Here is a 25,553-nt window from a genome sequence, read left to right on the forward strand (position 1 = left end):
GTTGAACTTTGAGTGTCGTAACTTCACAGATGTTGTTTATGATCAAACAGCAACATTACACACTAACTAAAGTCAAAAAAGTTAAATCATAATCAACCACCCCTTCAAGCATAAAATTGACAAAACTCTTTGATTTCTCTGAAATCAACACGTAAATTCTTCTGACGTTTTGCTTCTCAAGTGGAAATGTCTTGTTTTAAGGATGAATAGATGAATGTGTAGGAAAACGAGACAAAAACACTAAGAACATGATGTTTTGGAGGGTGGAGCTCGTCATGAGTGAGACATAAATGAAAGTCTGCTAATTGACACCAGTTGTGCTGCTGGAGCCGTTTGAGAGGAACCTCATGTTCAGTTACACACACACACACACACACACACACACACACACACACACACACACATGTGCCCCTGTTGTGGAACGAAGGTTTGACTGATAATGTGATGAAAGTCATGAGAAAGTCCCTCACTATCAAACTCTTCTGGAGAATTTTTAGCTGATGAAGAAAATCCAGACGCTGTGGAAAGAAACTGGCAATTCAGATCGAAAAAGTCGGAAGCAAAACCTAAGCGGAAATTGAGTTTAATGTGATGGAAAACTGACACGCCATCACTGAATTATCACTGACACGCGTCGACTGTCATTATAAGACTTTGAACAGACGCTGAAATTCAGTCGATTCAAGTCATTTCAGTACAGACTGATTCAAAGCAGCAATAAACTGAATGAATGACGCAAACTTCATCAGATATTAGACGAATTCAGCTGTAAAGCAGCTCTAAAAAGTCATTATCTGATAGTCAAATCAATAATATCACTAAATATTAACTGCCTTTTGGGGGAACTCCAGTTTTACGGTTTGTGTGTTTCAGTTCATGTGTGATTTATCTCTTTTCTGGTCTGTTTTCTTTCTCTTTCCAGGAACATTTAGTGTTTCTCCAGGGAGCAGGTAACGGGAAAAGCTAAAAACCTGGAGCGGATGTTCCTGAAATTGAACTCCAAAGTAAAACTCCAGTAAAACCCGAGGTACTTTCTGAAGCGCACCTGAGATTTATTACTTTATCTTAATTGAAAGGGAAAACAAGAATATTTGGCAGATCTTCTCTTCTCTTCTCTTCTCTTCTCTTCTCTTCTCTTCTCTTCTCTTCTCTTCTCTTCTCTTCTCTTCTCTTCTCCAGCAAATGTATCTTGATTTAAGAATGTTTAAATATTTGTGCTGGAAAACACTGAGAAAGAACATTTTTTTCCAGTGTGGCTCCTTAAAAACACTTGATAATCAAAAACAAACACACACACAGAGCGACAACAAACAGGTCTGAGAGCGGACGCTGGGCTTATGTAAGCGGGTCGGGTTCAGTAAGTCGAGCGCAGCTCTTTGTTCATGTTTACAGAATGAGAGTTTCAGGGCTGCGGGGTGAAGCAGACGCACAAAGCAGTGAAATTCGGGAACGCGGCCGTGAGGAGCGTCTGAGTGTGAAGCACGACTATGAAAGACTCTCGCTCTTTTCATTCTTCTTTAATTATCGGGCTCGAATATCCGCTGGTCTGCTTACAGAGTTTCCTTTAGCATGACAAAGCGTGATGAACACGGAATGTGCTCCTGTCATCCGTGTTGAGTTATGAAGACGTGTGTTTGTGTGTGTGTGTGTGTGTGTGTGTGTGTGATCCAGACAGTGATCAGGACGGGACAGTCATACACATTTCCGATGGACAAACAAAAATAAGTGGAATGATTTGTTTACGCCCCGTGAGATTGTCCCGTCTGGAGATGTTTGATTAGTTTCCGTCTGTTTCCATCTGTTGCTAATTTCAGTCAGAATTCCTTTGATTTCACTCCAGCTCTTTGATGCACAGATGAACTAATGCTGATGTCATTATATGTGTGTGTGTGCTTTTTACAAGTCGAAATCTCATAATCATGGTAATGCCGACATGATGTGGACGCACCAGAACTCTACGTGATTCCTCAGGCGATTTACGTGCTTCACTTTCTCCCAGTTATAGTAATATGAGTCCGAAATATACACCGATCAGGCATGACCACCTTCCTAATATTGTGTTGCTGCTCAGTAAAATCCTTAGAGTTAATAAGATAATTAAGCAATTAATAAGGCTGTGACTAAAGTCAGTTGTCGCCTTTGGCTTGCTTAGTCGGGGACACTTGACATTTGATATTCAACAGTGCTTTGATCTGCCTGCATTGACTGTGCAGCAAAAATTATGCACCAGTTATCACTGTAAAGCTGCTTTGACACAATCTGCATTGTAAAAAGTGCTATATAAATAAAGGTGACTTGACTAGTTCTTGTGTTTCTCTTTTCTTCGGTGATTCTGCTTGTTAACAGCAGGTGTTCATCACTAATGCACAATCATCACTTAATTGCTCAATTATCTCATTAGCTTTAACTCTGCTTTAGTGTTATTTTAACACTATTTAGAGATTAATCATATGTACTCTGAGCAGAGTTGATTTAACTCTGGAGATCCTTTAAGTCCTGTAAGTTGTGAGGTGGATCCTCCATGGATCGGACTTGTTTGTTCAGCACATCCCACAGATGTTTGATTGGATTGAGATCTGGGGAATTTGAAGGTCAAGTCAACACCTCAAACTCGTTGTTGTGCTCCTCAAGCCATTCCTGAACCATTTTTGCACATTATCCTGCTGAAAGAGCCACAGCCACCAGGGAATACCGTTTCCATGAAAGGCTGTTAATGGTCTCAACAATGCTTAGGTAGGTGGTACGTGTCACAGTAACATCCACATGGATGGCAGGACCCAAGGTTTCCCAGCAGAACATTGCCCAAAGCATCACACTGCCTCCGCCAGCTCGCCTTCTTCCCATAGTGCATCCTGGTGCCATGTGTTCCCCAGGTAAGAGACGCACACGCACCCGGCCGTCCACGTGATGTAGAAGAAAACGTGATTCATCAGACCAGGCCACCATGCGCCATCTTTCATAGGGCAGAAGTTGTGCCGAACTGGTTTGAGGGAATGAGTCCTTTCCTCATTCCTGACAGGGGCGGTTCTGATCGACACAGATGCTTCATTGAAGCGGTGAGGATGATGATGATGATGATGAAGACTGCTATTGTTTCAGAGATTCCACTGAGACAAAGACGCTCTTCAATCACGTGACACTTTTCTCGTCTCTGGTAATTACAGGTTCATGTAAAAACAAGAATGTCCTACACATCATAACGGCAGGATTTACAGTAATTATATAAATAACTCTGCTGCTATTATAAATGCATAATTGCCCCTCTGCGGCTCGTACACAAACAGAACCTGATACAGAGAAACACATGATCGTTCGGCGCGGTCACGTCAGGGGAATCACACTGTGTTGATCTCGCAGACAAGCGGCTCATTGTACTGCTAAAACGTACAGTAACGTTCAAAAATCTGTGATGACATCACCGTGACGTCATCACGTGACCGTATCAGTGAAGCTGACCCTTGGGGTCACGGTGAGGAGGAAGACGGATGGATGGTATTATTCCTGATTGTTGGTGCCGCAGCTTTATTGAAGGATAAAATTATATTAGAAAAGCCACAGCAAAGCGCTGTTAGTCATTACACACATGAAGAGGCGTTTACACAGAAAACACCCGTTCAGCTGTGAGGTCAGAGACATTTATAATGTTACAAAAGATTCTGTTTCTTTTGAACTTTCTATTCATCAAAAGAATCCTGAACAAATAAAATGCATCACGGTTTCCACAAAAATATGAACTGTTTTCAACATTGATAATAATCATAAATGTTTCTTGAGCATCAAATCATCATATTAGAATGATTTCTGAAGGATCATGTGACACTGAAGACTGGAGTAATGATGCTGAAAATTCAGCTTTGATCACAGGAATAAATTACACTTTACTATATATTCACATAGAAAACGGCTGATTTACACTGGAATAATATTTCACAATTTTTACTGTATTTTTGATCAAATAAATGCAGCTTTAGTGAGCAGAAGAGACTCTTTGAAAAATTTTTTTTTTTTTAAATGTTTGCCCACTAGTGTATATATCACTGTAAAAAACAATTGTTGGTTTAACTTAAAAAAGTAAGTTACCTTAAATCTTTGAGTTCATTGAAATTAACAATTTAAGTCAATGAAGGCGATTGGTATAATCAGTGGTGTAATGTAACAAAGTAATAATACTTAGTTACAGTACTTAAGTATTTTTTGGGAGAATCTGTACTTTACTTGAGTCTTTTACTCCACTACATTTCCTAAATAAAATGTATACTTTTACTCCGATACATTTTCCCAAAGCATTTTCGTTACTTAATACAAAATAAAGTCGGAAGAACACAGACTGCAAGCAAGTGCTCGCACAACCGCGGTTGATTTCATTTCCTGGGTTGCGTCCGTTGCTGGAGCGACCTCTAGAGGCGAAATAAAAACAATTACTGATGCCTCGTAGAGTTTGTTTTGACACGTGATGTGAGGCTGCGTGATGTACAGAGCGGGACACTTCAATAAAATGGTATGTTATACAGTGTACACTACAGTGCATGTTTTCATATCATTATAAAGTAATTAGTTAGATGCTGAGAGGATGCTAACATCAAGCGGTAAAACAATGTGACAAAAACTGTTCAATGTCACGATTGTTTCCATCCATTTGCATCAGTTTATATGCATTTGTTTGCTGTTATGCATTCGTTATCCAGCGACGTTGCATATTTAAACTGTATTATCATCATGCAGCGACAGAGACGTAAATCAGAAATGTATTCGATTTCAGTTCTTTTTATCGGCACTAACACATATTTTGATTAGATCATCATCAAGTTTTCTAAAAATAGAGGCGAATAATGTGTGAAAGTGTATATAATAGACCCATGCTCTGCCTTTGTGTGTAAAGATGGTAAGTTTTAAGCATGACTGTTATGAAATGGAAACACTTTACAATAAGAGTCTGTTTGTACATTAAAAGGTTAATAAAAGTATTGATCATTGTTAATTTCAACTTTTACATTTTAAAGTTGTCTCTTACATTAGTTATAGTGCACTATGAATTAACATGAACGATCAATGTATAATTAATATTAGTATTTTTTATATTTAAAAATTACAATAAACATTTAGCCATTTTTTAATTCACACAAACAACATGTAAGAAAGAGTTAAAACTGAACATAATCTTGCTGCTCAAACTGTGTATAGAACAATTTTTAATTATATTTTTTGCTCATTTTGTATTTTACATTTACTTGTACTTTTACTTTCAATACTTAAGTACATTTAATATAAAAAAAATACTTTTCGTACTTGAGTACAAAAAATATCACATACTTTAAAACTTTTACTCAAGTATGGACCTCACTGAGCCATCAGATTTCATCAAAAATATCTTAATTTGCTTTCCTAAGATTAATGAAGGTCATGAGGGTGAGTAATAAATTTTTGTGTGAACTAAACCTTTAACAGAAACTCAAAATATTATGTTATATGAACAACATTAGTTATTTAAGTTGATATGACAAAAGAAAAAATGTTGTGATAACAAATCATGAAAATATTTTTTACTATATATATATAGCTGGACCCCTTTTAGAGCTGAAAACAGTGGGAAACTGCAGTCAAACAAACATCAGCGGGTCTTTGGGAACTTGGTGTTCCATGTTTGTGTGCGGCTCATTTCCTGTAGCGCTACTTCCTGTTTGAACAGGCCTGATGGCATTGTGTGCTGGAGTCCCTCTGCCAGCCGACACCGTGTGCCTCTAATTAGAATGTATCCACTGTTCTGAATATTGATCATTCATGCAGCTTTAATGAGCTCATTTATTCTTAAATCTAGACATTTACTTCAGCAGCGAAATGACTGAAGATATTAAGAATGTAAAATAATTAAAAATGTGCATAATTAAAAACTAAATCTGCCAAGTGTTCTCATGTTTTAAGCACAAAAGCATTTTAAACCAGACTTCATATCTGCAATCACAGACAGGGATTTCCTCTCTACCAGTAAGCGTCTCTTGATTTAAGAATGTTTAGATATTTCTACTGGAAAACAACACAGAAATATTGAGGAAGAACATCATGTTTGCGGTCCACACCACATGTGAGATTCTTAAAACAATGACTAAATAAAAATTTGACTGTTGTCTAATATTATTAAGTAGTTTGCGCAACCTAAAAGTGATGTCAGCGGAAAAGCCATTTCCTTTTTAAGCTGAACATGCAAACTACTTTGGTATTGATGACGATGACGTCAACCCAATATGGTAATGTTGAGGAACAAACCGCAGACGACACGTAACAGAGACCTTTTATTTAGGAAAATACTCCATAAATAGATTTACACAGTAGTTCATTATACAAACATTGTGGTGACAGTTCCTTCATATAGTAGTGGCGGCTCATACATGACGTGTGTGTGACTGCTGCGGGTTTGGTCATGTCATGTGTAGCTGGAAAGCAGAAGGGGGCGTGACGCCGGCGGCCGTGACTCAAACCGATAGGAGGAAGCTCCTTTCGTTGCCGTGCCAATAATATCTGCGGCGATGATGTGACAGGGATTTCCTGTCTATCTTTATCCAACACCTGATATAAACACCAGGGTCAAACTTATTCCTGCACCAGGCTGGAAATATCTAAAAAAAGACCAAACAAACATCGCGGCCGGTTTGTGTGCAGAGCTAAACTTGTCAAACACCAGTTTGAATGAATAAATCATCAACGCCAGGATAGGAAACTGAGCTCAACAACAGGAAAGCGGCGCTCGGCTGCAGGTGTCCCAGTAAAAACACTTCCTCTGTATGATGAAATTCCTCCGGCTGATGCACAACACTACACTCCTACAATCGTGTTTTGCATTCAAAGTCGGTTTTGCAATATGCAAACATTTCACAGGTACATTTCACTCCAATAGTCACAAATCACAGTCAGTAAAGTGCATGCATTATACATCAGAAAGTGTAGTGTTACTGCCCAGGATCTCCTGTAGAAATGCTAGATAGTTTGAGGGACGTGGTTTTGAACGCAAGAGTTTCGTGCATTTGTGATGGCGATCAGGCTGATTTCACCCACGCATCGCATACTGAAACCCAGTGTCATGCATGCGGCACCACAGTCAGGTGAGAGCGCTTTGGTTTCTTTTCCTTCTTTAGATTCACGCTTTGATGCCTCTGTTGAATCCATGCCTCTTCGAGTGACAGTGCTTTAATGTGACGATCAACACCAGCGCCAGTCCCAGCGCCAGCACCACGATCACGCTTATCCACAACACTTTCCCGTCCGCCGACTCGCAGTGCTCCGCCTGCACCGAGCTCACGCCGACCTCCACGCTCTCCGAGTCTCTGGTGATCCAGCAGGTGGCGCTGGAGATGTCCGGCACGTAGAGTCTGTTCTGCTGGAGCAGCGCGAGGAGGTGCGTGTTTCTGCAGCAGCTCAGCGGGTTTGAGCCCACGTATAAAGTTCGGAGCGTTTTCTGCAGAGCGACGACGGCGTCGGACGCGAGCATCACCAAACTGTTGTTCTGCAGGTTCAAGGACTCCACGGAGGAATCTCCGCTCCACAGAGAGACGCCCGTGAGCCGGTTCACCGACAGATCCAAGGACTTCAGGTTCCGGAAGAGGCTGAAGTCGATGGATAGGGATTGCAGCTGGTTTCCTCTCAGGGAAAGATGGCAGAGAGACGACTCCAGACCTGAGAGGGATGACGGGACGACGTCCACGCCGGGATTCTGGGAGAGATCCAGGATGAGCAGCGGGCTGCCTTGGAACGACCCCGGCGGAAGCGACAACAGCCCGTTCTCAGAGAGGTACAGATACCTCAGGGTTGGGATAGAGGAGAGTTGGACACAGCTGCCAGTTGGACCTTCCCGAGGAGAACAAACGCTGAGCTGGTTCTGCTGAAGGTGAAGGCTCCGGATGCTGGGGAGCCTCGCGAAACTGTCGGCGTCTAAAGTTTGGAGAGCGTTGCCCTCCAAGTGAAGAACCTCCAACGCGGCCAGCGCGTTCCCTCCGAAGGAAAGGTTCTGGAGGTTGTTGGAGCTGATGTCCAGAGTCTTCAAAGAGTTCAGACCCTCCACGCTGAAGCTCCCTAAACAGTTATTACTGACGTTTAGGCTCTCCAGAGCCATCATACTGCTGAAGAACGAGGACGGAAGAGCTTTGAGCTGGTTGTAGCTCAAGTCCAAGTAGAGCAAGCTGGGAAGATCCTGGTGCCTCTGATTGGCGCAAAGGGAAAGGGGTTTGTCGTGATCGGTCAACAGATACCCGCCATCCTTCAGGTTCTCCAGCTCTTCTAACGGACCCGAGCAGTTTACGCTCCTCAAGAGGTTTCTGGACAAGTCCAGGTATATGAGTTTGTTCCTCAGGGGGAGGACGGGGAAGTAGAGGATTTTGTTTTCCCTCAGGTCCAGATACAGAAGCTCAAACTCCTGATCCGACTCGTCGGCCTGGAAGTTCGTCAGGCTGTTTTTGCTCAAGTTCAGCGTTTTGAGCTGAACGAGGTTAAAGTCCGTGATGCACGAAATGGAGTTCATGGACAAGTCGAGTTCGGAGAGTCCCGTCAAGGACTCGAACGCGCCTTCTTCGATCTCAATGATGACGTTGTTGTGTAGGTCGATCTTTGTCAGAGCCTGAGATCCGTTGAATGTGTGTCTGCCTATTTTAGTGATGCTGTTCCCATCTAAGGAGAGGTTGGCAAGTACCGGGGCGTCGCTCAGGAAGTAATCACTCATATCCGTAAACAGGCCGTTTCCTGACAAATCCAGACGCCGCACGGACGTGAGCGGGCCCACGTGTGTTTTCAGAGCTGCGTAAAGATCCAGCGAGTTTTCCGACAGATCCAGCACCTCCAGGCGGCTCGTGTCTTGGAAGAGTCCCGGCTGGATGAACTGGATCTTGTTGCCATGAAGGTCCAGATGCCGGATGCTGGAGTAGGACGCCGGAAGCTCTTGCTCCGTGAGGTTCTGCAGGAGGTTCTGAGACAGGTCGAGCCGGCGGATGACGGCCGGAAGTTGCGTCGGGATCCGTCTGAAGTTCAGACTGCTGCAGTCGACGTCATCCTGGAGCTGAGAGCGACAAGAGAGGATGCTATTAGTCAATGTTAATCCACCACAAGTTGGCGTGCATTACTCATGACATCATACGACAGTTTCCTGGAATATTTCAACACAATGGACCAGTTTTTAGCATGACATATGACTGAAAGCAGACACACTATCTGTGCTCCATCTACAAGCCGTTAGCCGAGGACACTGTTTCAGGATTTTCCCTCGTCTCTGACTCTAGCACTACATTTCCGCCAGAGAGCATGGAGACGTAATGGAGCGCTGATGTGTTTCGTCCTACACAGCTTCCTCACTGATGTCCAATCACACAGTTTCCTGCTCCGAACACAGTCATCCTGAACTCACTAATCTGGTATGATCTTATAAGACGGAAGTCTTGGATTTTTCTCCCTAATATGACTCATTTTGTCTTTGCTGACAGCTCATGAGTGCACAATTATATATTTAATACAATGGAGCGTGAGTAAACAAGCGAGTCACTAGTTGTCATGTAGAGCTATAAAATGATTCTCATTAAATGTTCTTCCTCAGTATTTCTGTCTTGTTTTCCAGCACAAACATCTAAACATTCTTAAATCAAGATACATTCACTGGAGAAGCAAAATGACTGAAGATATTAATGAAAAATGCATGAGAATGAAGTGAGTTTGAGCTTGAAACAAGATCAAATATCTGCCAATGTGGTCAGAAAAATAATCTTATTATTAATCTTATTTTTCTGACCACATCAGCAGATATTTGATCTTGTTTTAAGCACAAACTCACTTCATTTCGATGCATTTTTCAGATTGCAAGACTAGTTGTTTAATTTAAAGGGTTAGATCACCCAAAAATGAAATTTTGTCTTCAGAACACAAATTAAGACATTAGTTTTTTCTTTTATCCTCAATAGACGGCAATATAATAAACACTTTCAAGGTCCAGAAAGGTACTAAAGACATGGTTAAAACAGTCATGTGACTGCAGTGGTTTAACCTTAATGTTATGAAGAGACGAGAATACTTTTTGTGCGCAAAAACAAAACAAAAATAACCACTTGATTCAACATTCAACTGTTACGCTATTTTCGTTGCAGCGTTTCCAGGTTCTACGTCCGAACGCTGGCTCATTATTGGCCGACGCCTGATCACATTATCAGCTGACGCACGCGTGTGATGCGGACACAGGACACGGAAAACATGGAAAAGCAGCACTGCGCCAACAGCGTAACAGACGGACAGAGAAAAATTGTTGAATAAAGTTATTTTAATTTTGTTTTTGCGCACAAAAAGTATTCTCGTCTCTTCCTAACATTAAAATTGAACCACTGCAGTCACATGACTGTTTTAACTTTGTTTTTACTACTTTCTGGACCTTTGAATGTAGTAATTTCATTTATTGATGATAAAAAAAAAACTCAGATTTCATCAAAAATATCTTAATTTGTGTTCTGAAGATGAACGAAGGTCTTACGGGTGTGGAACGACATGAGGGTGAGTAATTAATGACAGAAATTTCATTTTTGGGTGAACTAACCCTTTAAGTATGTTTAGATATTTCTACTGGAAAACAAGTAAATACAGTCAATCTGAGATCTCACTAGTGTTTTTCTGTCCTACAGATCAAGCCTCCTACAGCAACTGATCGATATCTTTGCATAGAAAATCCTCAGTAATTAGTTCAGTCAGAGATACTGAAACAGATGCACTGAACACAGTCTGTTTATAATTCACAACTCCTCAATCACGGAGACACGGTAACTCACCACTCGACAGGGCGAAGCTTCTGCCAGGAGTCTGAACGGCGAGACCTGATGGACCACGAGCATCAGAATCCAGAGACGCGACCCCATGATGCTGCACAGACACAGATGAAGCAGTGAATGAGGACAGACGGCCATGACATCACACTGAGACACGTCACGTCACAGCTTCTGTTTTTAACTCCTATGATGTCCGATGAAGTGGAAACCTTTTTATGTCAACAGATGTGTCACTGTCTCAAACATGATCTAGTTTCTGCACATTATTTGAGTTGAACAGAAACGCCCACGTGTTGAGAACAGCAGAAATATTAAAGGTTAATCACCGTTTCCACATTGAGTGTTAAATATATCAGAGGATGATGATGTTTCAGAACAGTGATTACTCATCCTGCACAAATCAATGACGAGACACACCGCAAGATCAGAAAACATCCGAAACATTAGTCTGATTCTCGAGACGTTTCACAGTGATGAACAGAATCGGTGATGTGAATTTATCAGTTATGATTTAGATATACCATTCAGATCAATTCAGTTCAATAACTGTGAAAAGTTCAGCAATTATGAAACAAGTTCAATTTCAGACATAAAGTGGCTCCACACTGCAAAAAAATCATGTTCTTACTCAAGTGTTCAAATATCTAAACATTCTTAAATCAAGATGCATTTACTGGCAAGATATTAAGTTTTGTTTTCATGAAAAATGCATTAGAATGAAGTGAGTTTATGCTTAAAACAAGATCATCTGAAAAATAATATCAACTCAAAAGAAAAACAAGATGATTATTTTTCTGACTCCACTGTCAGATATTTAAGCACAAACTCACTTCATTTTAATGCATTTTTCATTAATATCTTCAGTCATTTTGCTTCTCTAGTAAATCTATCTTGATTTAAGAACGTTTATGATGTAAAACAAGACAGAAACTCAGAGGAAGAACATCATGTTTTGCAGTCTAATGTCATTATTCAGTTCAATAACTGTGTAAAGTTCAATCATGAAAGAGCAGCTCTTGTGTGGTTAGGTGTGTCACCTCAGTAGTGTGTGTCTCAATAGTGTGTGTCAGTAGTGTGTGTCTCAGTAGTGTGTGTCAGTAGTGTGTGTCTCAGTAGTGTGTGTCAGTAGTGTGTTACCTCAGTAGTGTGCTTGTCCAGTGCTGTTCTCTGCTGCTGTCAGTCTCATGCTGCTCTCCTCAGTGTCTCTTCATCCTGTGAGAATATCCTGCAAATACTCTTTGTTTTTTCCTTTGAGCCTGGTTAGGATTGGACAGATCTGACCTCTCCTCCCTCTCTGTCCCCCCCTCTCTCTCTCTCTCTCTCTCTCTCTCTCTCTCTCTGTTCCTAAAACACTTTGGTTCCTTACGTAAATTCGTAGTAAATCAACATGCACCTCATACGAACACTTTCCACAACCTCCTCATTATCGTGTAATCGGTTAGTCAGTCTGTGTTTTGCTTAATTTGTTTTTAGGATGAATGGGTTTGCCGTTTATTTCAGTTTTCCTTTCTAATTTGTGTTTTGCATAATGAAAGAAGCTAGTTTTGTCTCATATCTGATGAACTTTGCATCATTGATTCTGTTATTTTCGTTTTTATCTAAAGAAACGATCTGTCAAAAAATAGTGTTTTTGAACTATACTATAGTAAATTGTAGTATACTGTATAAATTATAGTATTTACAACACTTTGTTAATAAATCCTTCAGCATACTGTAGTAGTGAACTGATAAACTGTAATAAATACTGTAGTATACTTTTATTTTACTACAGTAAACTGTAGTATAACATACCCTATAGTTGTCGAAAACTTAGCACAGTATTGGGTAAAGTAATTTGGTTATATTACTATTATGTTACCACAGCAATTATAGAATTACCACAACAAATTAATTCACTATAGTATGGTTCAAAACCACTATAGTATTTTTTCACCTGTGTATGAAGCGCTGTAGAAATCATATAAGTACCGAATATCACGTTAACAGCGTTTAAAATAAACCGTGTAATTGAAAGAAATCGCTTCGTCTGTTTGTGTTGTATACATGGCCGTCTGTTCCCGCCGCATCTTCAGGGATTCCCGCCCTGACTCCCGCGGGAAAACTCGTGCTCTTTCTTTCCTCAAGCGCTTTACTTTTGGTTTTTATTTCCGTTTTTCCCGTTTAGTTGGTCTTCTGTCGAGTCAAAGAAGAAACCAGCAACGCTGATTTATAAATAAACAACAGGCTATTGCAAAAAAAGAGAAAGAAACAGAGTTGGCATGTTTATAATATGCAGTTGTGTAGAACAATAATACAACCATTGTCAACAGAACACATAAAAAATAGTTAATATTTTGCTAATGGCAGACTAAGTCAAATTTTAAAAAAAATATGAGGAAAAAACGCATTAATTGTTGGTTTGTCGGGTCGCGCCACTCGCTGTCAGTGAACGCGCTTTTTTTCTTTCTTTTTTTTTTCAAGATTCACGATATTTAGGCCTACTTCAGTAGCTACAATGAAATTCTTATTTTGTCCATTCTGACAAATTTCCTTTTTCTTAGCTGTTTAGGTTAACCTTTTTAGGAAATGTCAGGCTAATGACGCATCTTTATCTCTTATTCCACACCAGAGGAGAGGCTGCTGACTGCAGAGCGAATGGGCGGAGCTTAAGGACCTCCAGCGAGGAGGAGCCAATGTAATTTATGGGTTGAGATAATATCCAACCACACCATAACTCCACCCACAACTCTATCCCTCCACCTATTAGACATCCAGAGAGGTGGAGCTGGAGTTGGCTCTGCAGTGAGTACCACTTGGACCAGAGCGCCATCTACAGGTGAGAAACACACATTAAAAAAACGACGGGTAAAAGGGCATATAAAGTAACACACAATAAAGGACAATATAAACAATACACAATAAACATATATAAGGATGTAGTGCAGGTAATGATAAAGTCCCACATAGTGTCATGAAGTGTTCACAAGTAGATAAATAAAACACTTATGATGCAAATCACTCGATGGACAAAACTAGTTAAAACCAAGATGCCTTGTTTATGTTAACAGATGCTAATGATGCCGTTCACACAGACGGCGTTCGTCTCCATCTAGTGGACATTTCATAACATTAGCCTACATGTAAGAATGGCTCCTGATCACCACCGTCACAGGAACACAGCTAACCCTAACCCTACAGTGAGAGATTTACACGAGATTGTTTAAGAGTTATTAGTTTTACCAATGTTAAAAAATAAGATTTACCATCTCTACACTGGTTACCCATTAAGTTCCGTATTGATTATAAAGTATTGCTAATGACCTATAAGGCTCTAAATGGTTTAGCTCCTGTGTACTTAACCGATCTTCTATCGCCCTACAATCCTTCACGCTCTTTAAGATCACTAAACTCTGGACTTCTGGTTGTACCTAGGATAGCTAAGTCCACCAAAGGAGGGAGAGCGTTTGCACATTTGGCTCCGAAACTCTGGAATAGTCTTCCTGATAAAGTTCGGGGCTCAGACTCGCTCACCCAGTTTAAATCTAGATTAAAGACGCATCTCTTTAGCCAAGCGTTCACATAATGCATCTCATATCAGATCAATTGCACATGACTATCTTTGCTTAAAGGTATGAACAGCAGCTACGCTAATTATTCTCCATTTGCTTTTCTGCAATTTTCTTCAATTGAATTGAATTGAACATGCACATTACACAATTTCTATATCCTAATTATTGTTAATGTAATTCATTTTTCAGGAACTCATTGCTTCTACGTTCAGTTAAACTGCTAACAGTGATTGTAAATTAATTGCCTAAATTATTACATTATTTGCTAACTGCATTCTTTAAATTGTGATGTTAACATGCATTTTCTGTAAAGCTGCTTTGAAATGATGTATCGTGAAAAGCGCTATACAAATAAATGTGAATTGAATTGAATTGAATTAAAATTCGAATATGTTTGTGCTAGTCTGCATTTACATTGCTTAATACATTATTTTGACATATTTCTGTTCGGTCCATTCATTGGTTATGACTGTCAATCACTTCAGTTTGGAGAGAATCCCGCGTTTAAATGTGGATGTCACTTCCGAAACTGAACAAGTGACCGTTGATCCTCTAAAAAACAAGCTTTTATTCAAATTCTGAAAGCGCGAAAATGCGATCCCCTAAAAACTGTCACTCGTTTGAGATTTCACAAGTTTTGTTATAATGACACTGTTCAATAAATCTCTTATTTATTTACACTTTCCTTAGTTACAATGAGAGGGTTCGAGAGTCCGCGACTGAACAAAACTCTGAGAGGATTTGAGCGGTAAGATGATTCTAACGTAAACGCCTCTGATTGGCCATTGCGTTTTAAAGATCAACGGACATGTCTGTGATTGGCTACACTCTCCTCGCTGCAAAAGTAGAAACATTTGACGCTTTCCAGACTTTTCTGCAGGATATAAAGTAAATGATGTCCGGCTGCAGGAAGTTCTCTTTAATTAGGAAGTATAGAAGACGATTTTCACCACATATGAAAAATCGCGCTTTTGTAAATCATTATTATGACTTAAAAAGTAGTAACGATGATATTACTAAGTCATTAAAAGTCGAAATAATGACTTAAAAAGGTTTTTTTTAATTGCAAAATTTGAACATACATACAGGATCAGGGAAATAAAGTGTGGTACATTATATAGCCTAACGTTACATTAAAAGAACGGAAAAAAATATCCTGAATTTTCATACATGAAATAATAAAGAAAAGCACAATAATTAGGTTAAATCACATCTTTAAATAAATCATCATAATGCATCAAAAATTTTGCGCTTTTTTGTTATTTATAAGTCTGAGGGATAAAATAAAGGAGTTAAATTCAGCAAGAAAAAGAGGAAAGCTTAGGAGATTTAAGCCACGAATGAAGAATTTTGCATACAAGATAAAAAAAATTCTGAATTTCTTTAACCTAATGACTTAAAAAGTCGAAAGTATGTCATAATAATCATGACATCTCATAATTTTGACATTTTATATCATAATTTTGACATTTTAATGTTATGACTTTTGTCATTATGAATTAAGACTTTTTATCTGATAATTATGAATTGATCATTTTGATTTTTCTTATTAGCATCAAATTTCTGTGGTAAAATTGCAGAACAGGAACACAACAACGTCATGTTTTTAATTCACTTTTTATGTGACATTTTAATGTCTAGAAGCTTTAATCATCAGAATATCGCTGTCGAAAACACAGTCGGATCATTTCCTGCTTTAGAGTGGCATTTGTTTGTTTTATGATGTGAATATCTCAACCAACCTGGACTGATAATGAAACTGAAGATTTCATGAAGATAAAGAAACACCTGCTCATGTGTTATAAATGACCTCGAAACAGGCCTGTTTTACAAAAGTCCACATTATAACAGTTATAGATGATGATTATGAATTCTACAATAAACTATCAAAACTTGACCATAAACAGCTGACGGTTTTATCTGACATCAGAATGCGGCAGCACTTGTTTACAGTGAGGCACTACTAGAGAACAGGGAAGGGAAGTTGGTTTAATGGGAATAGGAAGACGTCAGTTTCCTTTATGTAGATGAGCTGCTTAAGCTCCGCCCCCACAGGTATAAATATGTGTGACAGGTGAAGCTGCGCTCAGACTTCATGCTGATCTGACTGAAGAAACTCACCAAGCTTCATTCATTCAGGTGAGAAACGATAGAAATAATTCTAATCATCTGAATTCAGTTTAACTTTATATACACTGTAAAAATGTATCTTTTAAGTTTATATATTATACTATTTTTCACCTTTGATTCAAAGTTAATTGTGATTATTTGTGCAATTTCTGAGTGCAAACTGTATTAAAGTGTACTAAAAAAAACTAAAATAAAAATGAATAAAAACTGCACAAGAAAATGACGTTCTTCCTCAGTGTTTCTTGTTTTGCATCATAAACATTCTTAAAGCATTTACTGGAGAAGCAAAATGACAAGATATGAAGTCTTGTTTAATGAAAAATGAAGTGAGTTTGTGCAATTTCTTTTCAGAAAAATATTGTTTTTCCTTTGAATTAAGATTATTTTTCTGCATTTTTCATAACACAATTCTTAATATCTTCAATAATTTAGCTTCTCCAGTAAATGTATCTTGATTTAAGAATGTTTATGATGCAAAACAAGACAGAAACACTGAGGAAGAACTTTAATTAAATATAACTTTAATAATCATTTGAGTCTGAAATATAAGACACAAAGCGTCTAACAGGTGCGTTTGCTCCGACAGTCGTCTCAGAATGGGCTTCGGCAGTAACGGCGAGCTGATAGACAGCAGGTCAAAGGTCGGCTTCTGCTCGGGCTCGTGTCACGCCGAACACATCCTGCAGGTGCTGAACGCCTACAGACGCAGCGGCACCTTCACGGACGTGGTGCTGCAGGTGGACGGCTGCGAGTTCCCGTGTCACCGCGCCTCGCTCTGCGCCAGCAGCCAGTACTTCCGCTCCATGTTCAGCAGCCGCTTCCAGGAGAGCCGGCAGACGGTGATCAAGCTGCAGGGGATCTCCGGGAAGGCCATGGATCAGCTGCTGGACTTCATGTACGAGGGCCGGCTGAAGCTGGACGAGGAGAACGTGGAGAGCCTCTTCCAGGCCGCCGACCTTCTGGAAGTGTCCGTGCTTTCCAGAGCGTGCGTGCAGTTCCTGCAGGAGCGCGTCTGCCACTCCAACTGCCTCGGCCTCATGGACTTCGCCAGCTCGTACTTCCTGCAGCCGCTGCAGGAGCAGTGCCAGACGCTGCTGTACCGCGACTTCCAGCAGGTGCTGCAGCACGACGAGTTCCTCGGCCTGCAGAAGGAGCGGGTGCTGGAGCTGCTGGCCTGCGAGCGGCTGCAGGTGAGCGAGGAGGTTCTGGTGACGGCCGTGCTCCGCTGGGTCCAGCACCGGCCGGCCGAGAGGAAAGCGGCTCTGCGGGAGCTGCTGGAGAAGCTGCGTCTCCCTCTGCTGGATCCGGCGTTCTTCGCCGGCACGCTGGAGGCCGACGAGCTGGTGCTGGACTGCAGGGAGATCAGGCCGCTGCTGCAGGAGGCGCGCGTGTATCACGCGTACGGACGAGAGGTGCAGTCGGAGCGCACCAGACCCCGCCGGTGAGTCCAGCTAGCGTTATTCACACGTTCTTTATACGGTTTCAAAGCGGCTTCGCTGTGATGAACAGGGAAACAAAGTTCATCAATTATGAAGCGAGTTCAGTAGCAGCTCTGTAGAAGACAATACACTGTATACAAAGTATTTTTGTCACTGAACACACAGTAAAGATACATTTACATGAGAAGCAATATAACTTAAGATATTAATTCTTGTTTTCTGAAACATTAAGTCAAATATACAGTACAGTCCAAAAGTTTGGAACCACTAAGATGTTTAATGTTTTTAAAAGAAGTTTCGTCTGCTCACCAAGGCTACATTTATTTAATTAAAAATACAGTAAAAAACAGTAATATTGTGAAATATTATTACAATTTAAATTAACTGTTTTCTATTTGAATATATTTGACAAAGTAATTTATTCCTGTGATCAAAGCTGAATTTTCAGCATCATTACTCCAGTCTTCAGTGTCACATGATCCTTCAGAAATCATTCTAATATGCTGATCTGCTGCTCAAGAAACATTTAATGTGTACAATTGTACAAAATATTTGTGTACAATATTTTTTTTCAGGATTATTTGATGAATAGAAAGTTCAAAAGAACAGTGTTTATCTGAAATCTAATCTTTTGTAACATTATAAATGTCTTCACTGCCACTTTTGATTGATTTAATGCATCCTTGCTGAATAAAAGTATTCATTTCTTTAATTTCTTTTCAAAAAAATAAAAATAAAAATTCTTACTGACCCCAAACTTTTGAACGGTAGTGTATAATGCTACAGAAGCTTTGTATTTCAGATAAATGCTGTTCTTTTGAACTTTCTATTCATCAAGGAATCCTGAAAAAAAAACTGTTTTCAACATTGAAAATAATCATAAATGTTTCTTGAGCAGCAGATCAGCATATTAGAATGATTTCTGAAGGATCATGTGACACTGAAGACTGGAGTAATGATGCTGAAAATTCAGCTTTGATCACAGGAATAAATTACTTTGTCAAATATATTCAAATAGAAAACAGTTATTTTAAATTGTAATAATATTTCACAATGTTACTGTTTTTACTGTATTTTTAATTAAATAAATGTAGCCTTGGTGAGCAGATGAAACTTCTTTTAAAAACATTAAAAATCTTAGTGGTTCCAAACTTTTGGACTGTACTGTACATGCATATATACTATATTAAAGGGTTAGTTCACTCAAAAATGAAAATAATGTCATTAATTACTCTCCCTCATGCCGTTCCACACCCGTAAGACCTTCATTAATCAGAACACAAATTAAGATATTTTTGATGAAATCCGATGGCTCAGTGAGGCCTGAGCAATGACATTTCCTCTCTCAAGATCCATTAATGTACTAAAAACATATTTAAATCAGTTCATGTGAGTACAGTGGTTCAATATTAATATTATAAAGCCACGAGAATATTTTTGGTGCACCAAAAAAACAAAATAACGACTTATTTAGTGATGACCGATTTCAAAACACTGCTTCAGGAAGCTTCGGAGCGTTATGAATCTTTTGTGTCGAATCATGATTCGGAGCGCCAAAGTCACGTGATTTCAGCAGTTTGACACGCGATCCGAATCATGATTCGACACAAAAGATTCATAACGCTCCGAAGCTTCCTGAAGCAGTGTTTTGAAATCGGCCATCACTATATAAGACAAAAATACTGAGGAAGAACATGATTTTTGCTGTATAATGTCATTATTCACTTGATTCAATTCAGTTCATGTAAGCTTGCAATTCTGACTTTTGCGAGATATAAAGTTGCAATAACTGGTTCCATAGCTTCCATACATCAGTTATGAAACAAACTAAAGCAGCTCTACAGATGATAACAGTGTCGTTATTCAGATCAGATCAGATCAGGTTGTTCTCATGATGCAGTCAATCATATCACTGGATATGAAGTGTCGTTTAAACCCACATCACTGAATTATTATGTGTGTTTTCAGGAGCTCTGGCTGGGCCGAGATGATCTTCGTGATCGGAGGCTGTGATAAGAACGGTTTCCCCAGACTGTCCTTCATGGAGAAGTTGAGTCTGGCATCAGGAGAATGGCTCCAAGCCAACGTTCTGCCCGGATACTCCAAATCTGAGTTTGCAGCCTGTGAACTTCAGAACGACATTTATTTATCAGGTATCATCACAGATGTCCATTACGCTTCTAATGTCCTCACGTTCTCCATCCTGCAGCTGTAATCAGGTCCGTCTTCGCTGTTACTCTATCAGCTCCAGCATCAGAGTGGAATGTTTTGACACGTGATTCCAGAGAGTCCTATCAGGGGTCGGATCTGTAAACAAACATGTGTGATTGTGATCTCTCGTGTCATCACGGCCTTCTGTTAGTTCACCCAAAACATCATTGTCACGCGTTTGCCATGCACCATTTACTGAGTTTAGTCCAGTGTGTGTGTATAAATATATATACACACACACACACACACTGCATTTGATAAAATAATGTGCGCCAGGTCCTTTATTTACATTCACATTTGCATCATTTCTAACGTTTTATTGTCCTCTTCAATCTTCTGTGAAATTCATTCAAATGAGTGTCAAACTGAAAACCTTTTTGAGTAATTTGATGCATTATTTTTATTGAACCATTTACTGCATGGTTTAATATATAATATAATATAATATAATATAATATAATTTCAGTGCAGCTTCAAAGAGCTCTACATGATCCCAGACGAGGAATAAGAGTCTTATCTAGAGAAACCATCGGACATTTTCTAAAAATAATTAAATTATATACTTTTTAACCACAAATGCTTGTCTTGCACTGCTCTGTGATGCTCCACGCATGACGTAATCATGTTGGAAAGGTCACGCGTGACGTAGACTGAAGTACCGCTGTAGGATGAAAAACTCCATCTCATTTTCTCCTCCAACTTCAAAATCGTCCGACATCATTTTTTTGTAAAGGTCGTTTGACGTTCACTTTGTAAACACTGGATCGGTACTTCAGCCTACGTCACACGTGACCTTTCCAACATGATTACGTCATGCGTGGAGCATCACAGAGCAGTGCAAGACGAGCATTTGTGGTTAAAAAGTATATAATTTAATTATTTTTAGAAAATGGCCGATGGTTTCTCTAGATGAGACTCTTATTCCTCGTCTGGGATCATGTAGAGCTCTTTGAAGCTGCACTGAAACTGACATTTGGACCTTCAACCCGTTGAGCAGTTCAATATTTGATCTATCTTGCACATCACGAGGAGAACCGTGAACATGCGAACGTGTCATTAAGTTATTAACTGTTGCAGAGCATATTGTCCGTCTGTCAGAAGGTTTGTGAGATGAAGCGTGACGCGTGGCGTGTGTTTGCAGGCGGGCAGCTGAACAGCGCAGACGTGTGGCGCTACATGACGCAGCTCAATCAGTGGGTCCGTGTCCGCGGGCTGAACAAAGGCAGATGGAGGCATAAGATGGTGTCCATGTGTGGGAAGGTGAGGCTCTTTCAGTACCAAACACAAGATGCTCATTTGACTGAGCGACAGCAGATGTTCATGTGTGTGTGTGTGTGTTTGTAGCTGTACGTGATCGGCGGGTATAACGGCCGTGAGCGTCTGTCCAGCGTGGAGTGTTACAGTCCGCATGAGAACACCTGGACGAGCGTCTCCGACCTGCTGATGCCCGTGAGTTCTGCCGCTCTGAGCAGCTGCGCCGGGAAACTCTACGTCATCGGAGGAGCCGTGAGCGAACACGCCAACACGAACCAGGTGAGACGAACCCAAACCGGTTAGAACGTGAGCGACTCTTGTTGATTCAGTTTAGTTCAATATCTAAAGTTCTATTCATCTATAAGAAGCTCCAAAAGACAACAGAGTCATTATTCAGATCAAGTTTTGTTCTCATCTGATACGAAGTGTCTTTTGAACCCCATGCATGAAGTATTAATCGCAGTACTGTCACAGGTGCAGTGTTATGACCCGGTGATGAACAGATGGTCGTATGTGGCGAACTGTCCGTTCTCTCAGCGCTCCATCAACGCCGTCACACTCAACGGATGCATCTACGTGACCGGAGGATTGCTGGATCAGATCTTCTGTTACTCGCCCAAGAAAGACTGCTGGAGTTCAGCTGCGGCGCTGCCCATCAAACTGGTGAGCAGAACACACACTCGATTTTTATATTCTGTGGTGGATACAAGCTTCCGGGTCGTTCCTACGGTTTGGTGCATTTTGGACTGAACAGGTTTGAGAAAATGTCTGTCAGTCAGACACACTGGTTAATAATCCTGATCAAATATGTAAAATTTCACACTAACATTCAATAGAATTTGTCCACCCTGTTACAATATTTACAATGCAAAGTGTAACAGGGTGGACGGTTTAAGCTTATGAAGCCCTTTACTAGCTAGGAATGAATTTTAATAGATATATCAAATCTATTTTAAAAAAAATAAACAAACATTTTCATGTCCAGGATAAGCTGACACAACAGGGTGGACGTGTTATGCTTTATGCTATTAGAGTCACTGTAAATCTTCTTAAAAAATAAGTAAAATAGACAAAAGTTTATGATTGACACTTACTTTGTTCCCAGAGTTGCTTTCCCTCCAATGAAATGAGGTCACTTCTAGCAAGTCATGTGATTTAGGGAATACGCTTAATATTTTAAAGGGCAAGTAGCAGCAGTCTAACAGGGTGGAAAAATATTTAAAAATTTCACACTAACATTCAATAGAATTTGTCCATCCTGTTACAATATTTACAATGCAAAGTGTAACAGGGTGGACGGTTTAAGCTTATGAAGCCCTTTACTAGCTAGGAATGAATTTTAATAGATATATCAAATCTATTTTAAAAAAAATAAACAAACATTTTCATGTCCAGGATAAGCTGACACAACAGGGTGGACGTGTTATGCTTTATGCTATTAGAGTCACTGTAAATCTTCTTAAAAAATAAGTAAAATAGACAAAAGTTTATGATTGACACTTACTTTGTTCCCAGAGTTGCTTTCCCTCCAATGAAATGAGGTCACTTCTAGCAAGTCATGTGATTTAGGGAATACGCTTAATATTTTAAAGGGCAAGTAGCAGCAGTCTAACAGGGTGGAAAAATATTTAAAAATTTCACACTAACATTCAATAGAATTTGTCCATCCTGTTACAATATTTACAATGCAAAGTGTAACAGGGTGGACGGTTTAAGCTTATGAAGCCCTTTACTAGCTAGGAATGAATTTTAATAGATATATCAAATCTATTTTAAAAAAAATAAACAAACATTTTCATGTCCAGGATAAGCTGACACAACAGGGTGGACGTGTTATGCTTTATGCTATTAGAGTCACTGTAAATCTTCTTAAAAAATAAGTAAAATAGACAAAAGTTTATGATTGACACTTACTTTGTTCCCAGAGTTGCTTTCCCTCCAATGAAATGAGGTCACTTCTAGCAAGTCATGTGATTTAGGGAATACGCTTAATATTTTAAAGGGCAAGTAGCAGCAGTCTAACAGGGTGGAAAAATATTTAAAAATTTCACACTAACATTCAATAGAATTTGTCCATCCTGTTACAATATTTACAATGCAAAGTGTAACAGGGCGGACAGTTTAAGCTCCATTACTAGCTAGGAAAGAACAACATGGTTGCAGAAGATTATCATTTAGGAAGAATTTTAATAGATATATAAAATCTGTTTTCAAAAAAACAAACATTTTGATGTCCAGTATAAATTGACATAACAGGGTGGATATGTTATACTTTATTAGTCACTATAAGTCCTCTAAAAAAATAAGAAGAATAGAGAAAAGTTTAGGATTAATTTAGGTTTATGATGAATGAACCTTCTATAAAGTCATGTGATTTAGGACATATGTTTAAGATTTTAAAGGGCAAGTAGCGCCAGTGTAACAGGGTGGACTGGAGTTTGAGAGACAAACTAATAAAAAGGTTTTACACATTTATGACAATTAAAAAAATGGCTACTTTTTAATCTCACAATTCAGACTTTATTTCTCACAATTACAAGATATAACATGAAGAAAAAAGTTTATTTTTAATTTATGTTTTTGTTCCGTAGTCCATTTTTTTCATTCCTACAGTTTGGTGCATTTTGGGCTGAGCAAGTTTGTTTAAAATAATATTAAAATTCAATTTTTTTTATTTTTTTTTTTGTCTTGTCAAAGAGAGAAAATGTCTGTTAATCATAAAAACACACTGGTTAAGCTCAGGCCAGTATAACCTAATAATCCTGACCTAATATTTAAAATTTCACTTTAACAATCTTGAATTGGTCCACCCTGTTACATGACATATAAGTGTAACAGAGTGGATGTTTAAGCGTATGAAGCCCATCACTAGCTTGGAAAGAACGACATGGTTGCAGAAGATTAACATTTAGGAAGAATATTAATAGATATATAAATTGACACAACAGGGTGGACATGTTAGATGCTAACACGCTTTATTAGATTCACTATAAGTCTTAAAAAAAATTTGACAAAAAGTTTAGGATTGATTTAGGTTTATGATGAATGAACATTCTATAAAGTCATGTGATTTAGGGCAATCTTAAGATTTTAAAGGGCAAGTAGCACCAGTGTAACAGGGTGGACTGGAGTCCAATAAACGAACTAATAAAAATTTTTTTATTGTCAAAAAGACTAAGTAAACGTATATACTACGACTCAAAATTGCTAATTTTGAAATACAGGTTAGTATACATTTCTAAGTGAAGTTCTGATCGGGCACATTCGAATTTGCCTGTCAAGTGCTTCAAAAAGTATTCTTAGGTCATTTGTGTTAATTGGGGAATATCTATGCTTGGAAACCCATGTGACATGAAAGCTGATTAACGTTTTCTGGGGACACAAAATCCACCAAACTGTAGGAATGACCCTTCCATAGAATTAAAGGTGACATTTATTTTGAAAGACTGAGATTTCACATCATACTCCATAATATTATGTACAACTTTGATCATGTTTATGTTGTTATAGTACAGTCAGCACGTCTCTCACTGCATGTATGAGACATGTTACTGACCCGTGTGTGTGTGTGTGTTTCAGGAGGGCTGCGGACTGACCGCGTGCGACGGGAAGGTTTATGTCGTCGGTGGTCGGAACGAGTCTTCCGCTGCCGTCGATCAGATCTGGGCGTTTGATCCAGTGAGCGGCAGACTGACGGAGGAGAAGCCGCTGTCGCGCTGCCTGAGTTATCACGGCTGTGTGACCGTTCTGCAGCGACTCTGACGAACACACGCTCTTCATGGACTATAACTGAGGCATCTAGTTCAACTAGATCATGACATGATCCGATCCACTGCGCTCGACTGGCAATCATGAAAATCTCTGGAACGCACATGAATTTAACAGTCATATTGTTGGTTATAAACTGTAATCTGATGAAATGTTGGTGGAATCGCAAGCAAAAAACAACACTGTTATCAGGTTCTGGTTTGTGTCGCTCACTGCTGGAAATCCCAATGTGAAATTGAAAAACTGTGAATGTTTTTAACCTCTTTGTGTTTGTAAAGTTATACGTGTTTAAATAAAGTATGTATCATTTTATGTTGCTTGAGTTTTTACTGTCTCAAACTGCTTTTGAAAATGATGACACTCGTCATCTGTCATCATCACATGAGATCGATAAATGCAGATGCTTTAAATATTTGAAAATATTT

The 25,553-nt window shown here is 39.4% G+C and overlaps 2 protein-coding genes across 2 annotated transcripts; one reads left to right on the forward strand and one right to left on the reverse strand.

Annotated features, from left to right (window-relative positions):
- Window positions 1–25,440, forward strand: klhl35 (kelch-like family member 35). The gene is made up of 9 exons (XM_048181405.1): window positions 1–1,027; window positions 13,387–13,593; window positions 15,017–16,465; window positions 17,043–17,897; window positions 19,864–20,048; window positions 21,248–21,366; window positions 21,451–21,639; window positions 21,835–22,023; window positions 24,940–25,440. Exons 4-9 carry the CDS (start codon window positions 17,053–17,055, stop codon window positions 25,120–25,122), a joined length of 1,710 nt encoding a protein of 569 aa, XP_048037362.1. The 5' UTR covers window positions 1–1,027; window positions 13,387–13,593; window positions 15,017–16,465; window positions 17,043–17,052; the 3' UTR covers window positions 25,123–25,440.
- Window positions 6,275–11,960, reverse strand: lrrc32 (leucine rich repeat containing 32). The gene is made up of 3 exons (XM_048181404.1): window positions 11,916–11,960; window positions 10,782–10,872; window positions 6,275–9,037 (listed from the first exon to the last, which is right to left on the reverse strand). The coding sequence occupies exons 2-3, from the start codon at window positions 10,866–10,868 to the stop codon at window positions 7,130–7,132; spliced, it is 1,995 nt and encodes a 664-aa protein (XP_048037361.1). The 5' UTR covers window positions 10,869–10,872; window positions 11,916–11,960; the 3' UTR covers window positions 6,275–7,129.
- Window positions 25,441–25,553: the final 113 nt, after the last annotated feature.

The sequence above is a fragment of the Megalobrama amblycephala genome, linkage group LG2 (genome assembly GCF_018812025.1).
Source record: "Megalobrama amblycephala isolate DHTTF-2021 linkage group LG2, ASM1881202v1, whole genome shotgun sequence".
In the NCBI taxonomy this organism is placed as follows: Eukaryota; Metazoa; Chordata; class Actinopteri; order Cypriniformes; family Xenocyprididae; genus Megalobrama; species Megalobrama amblycephala.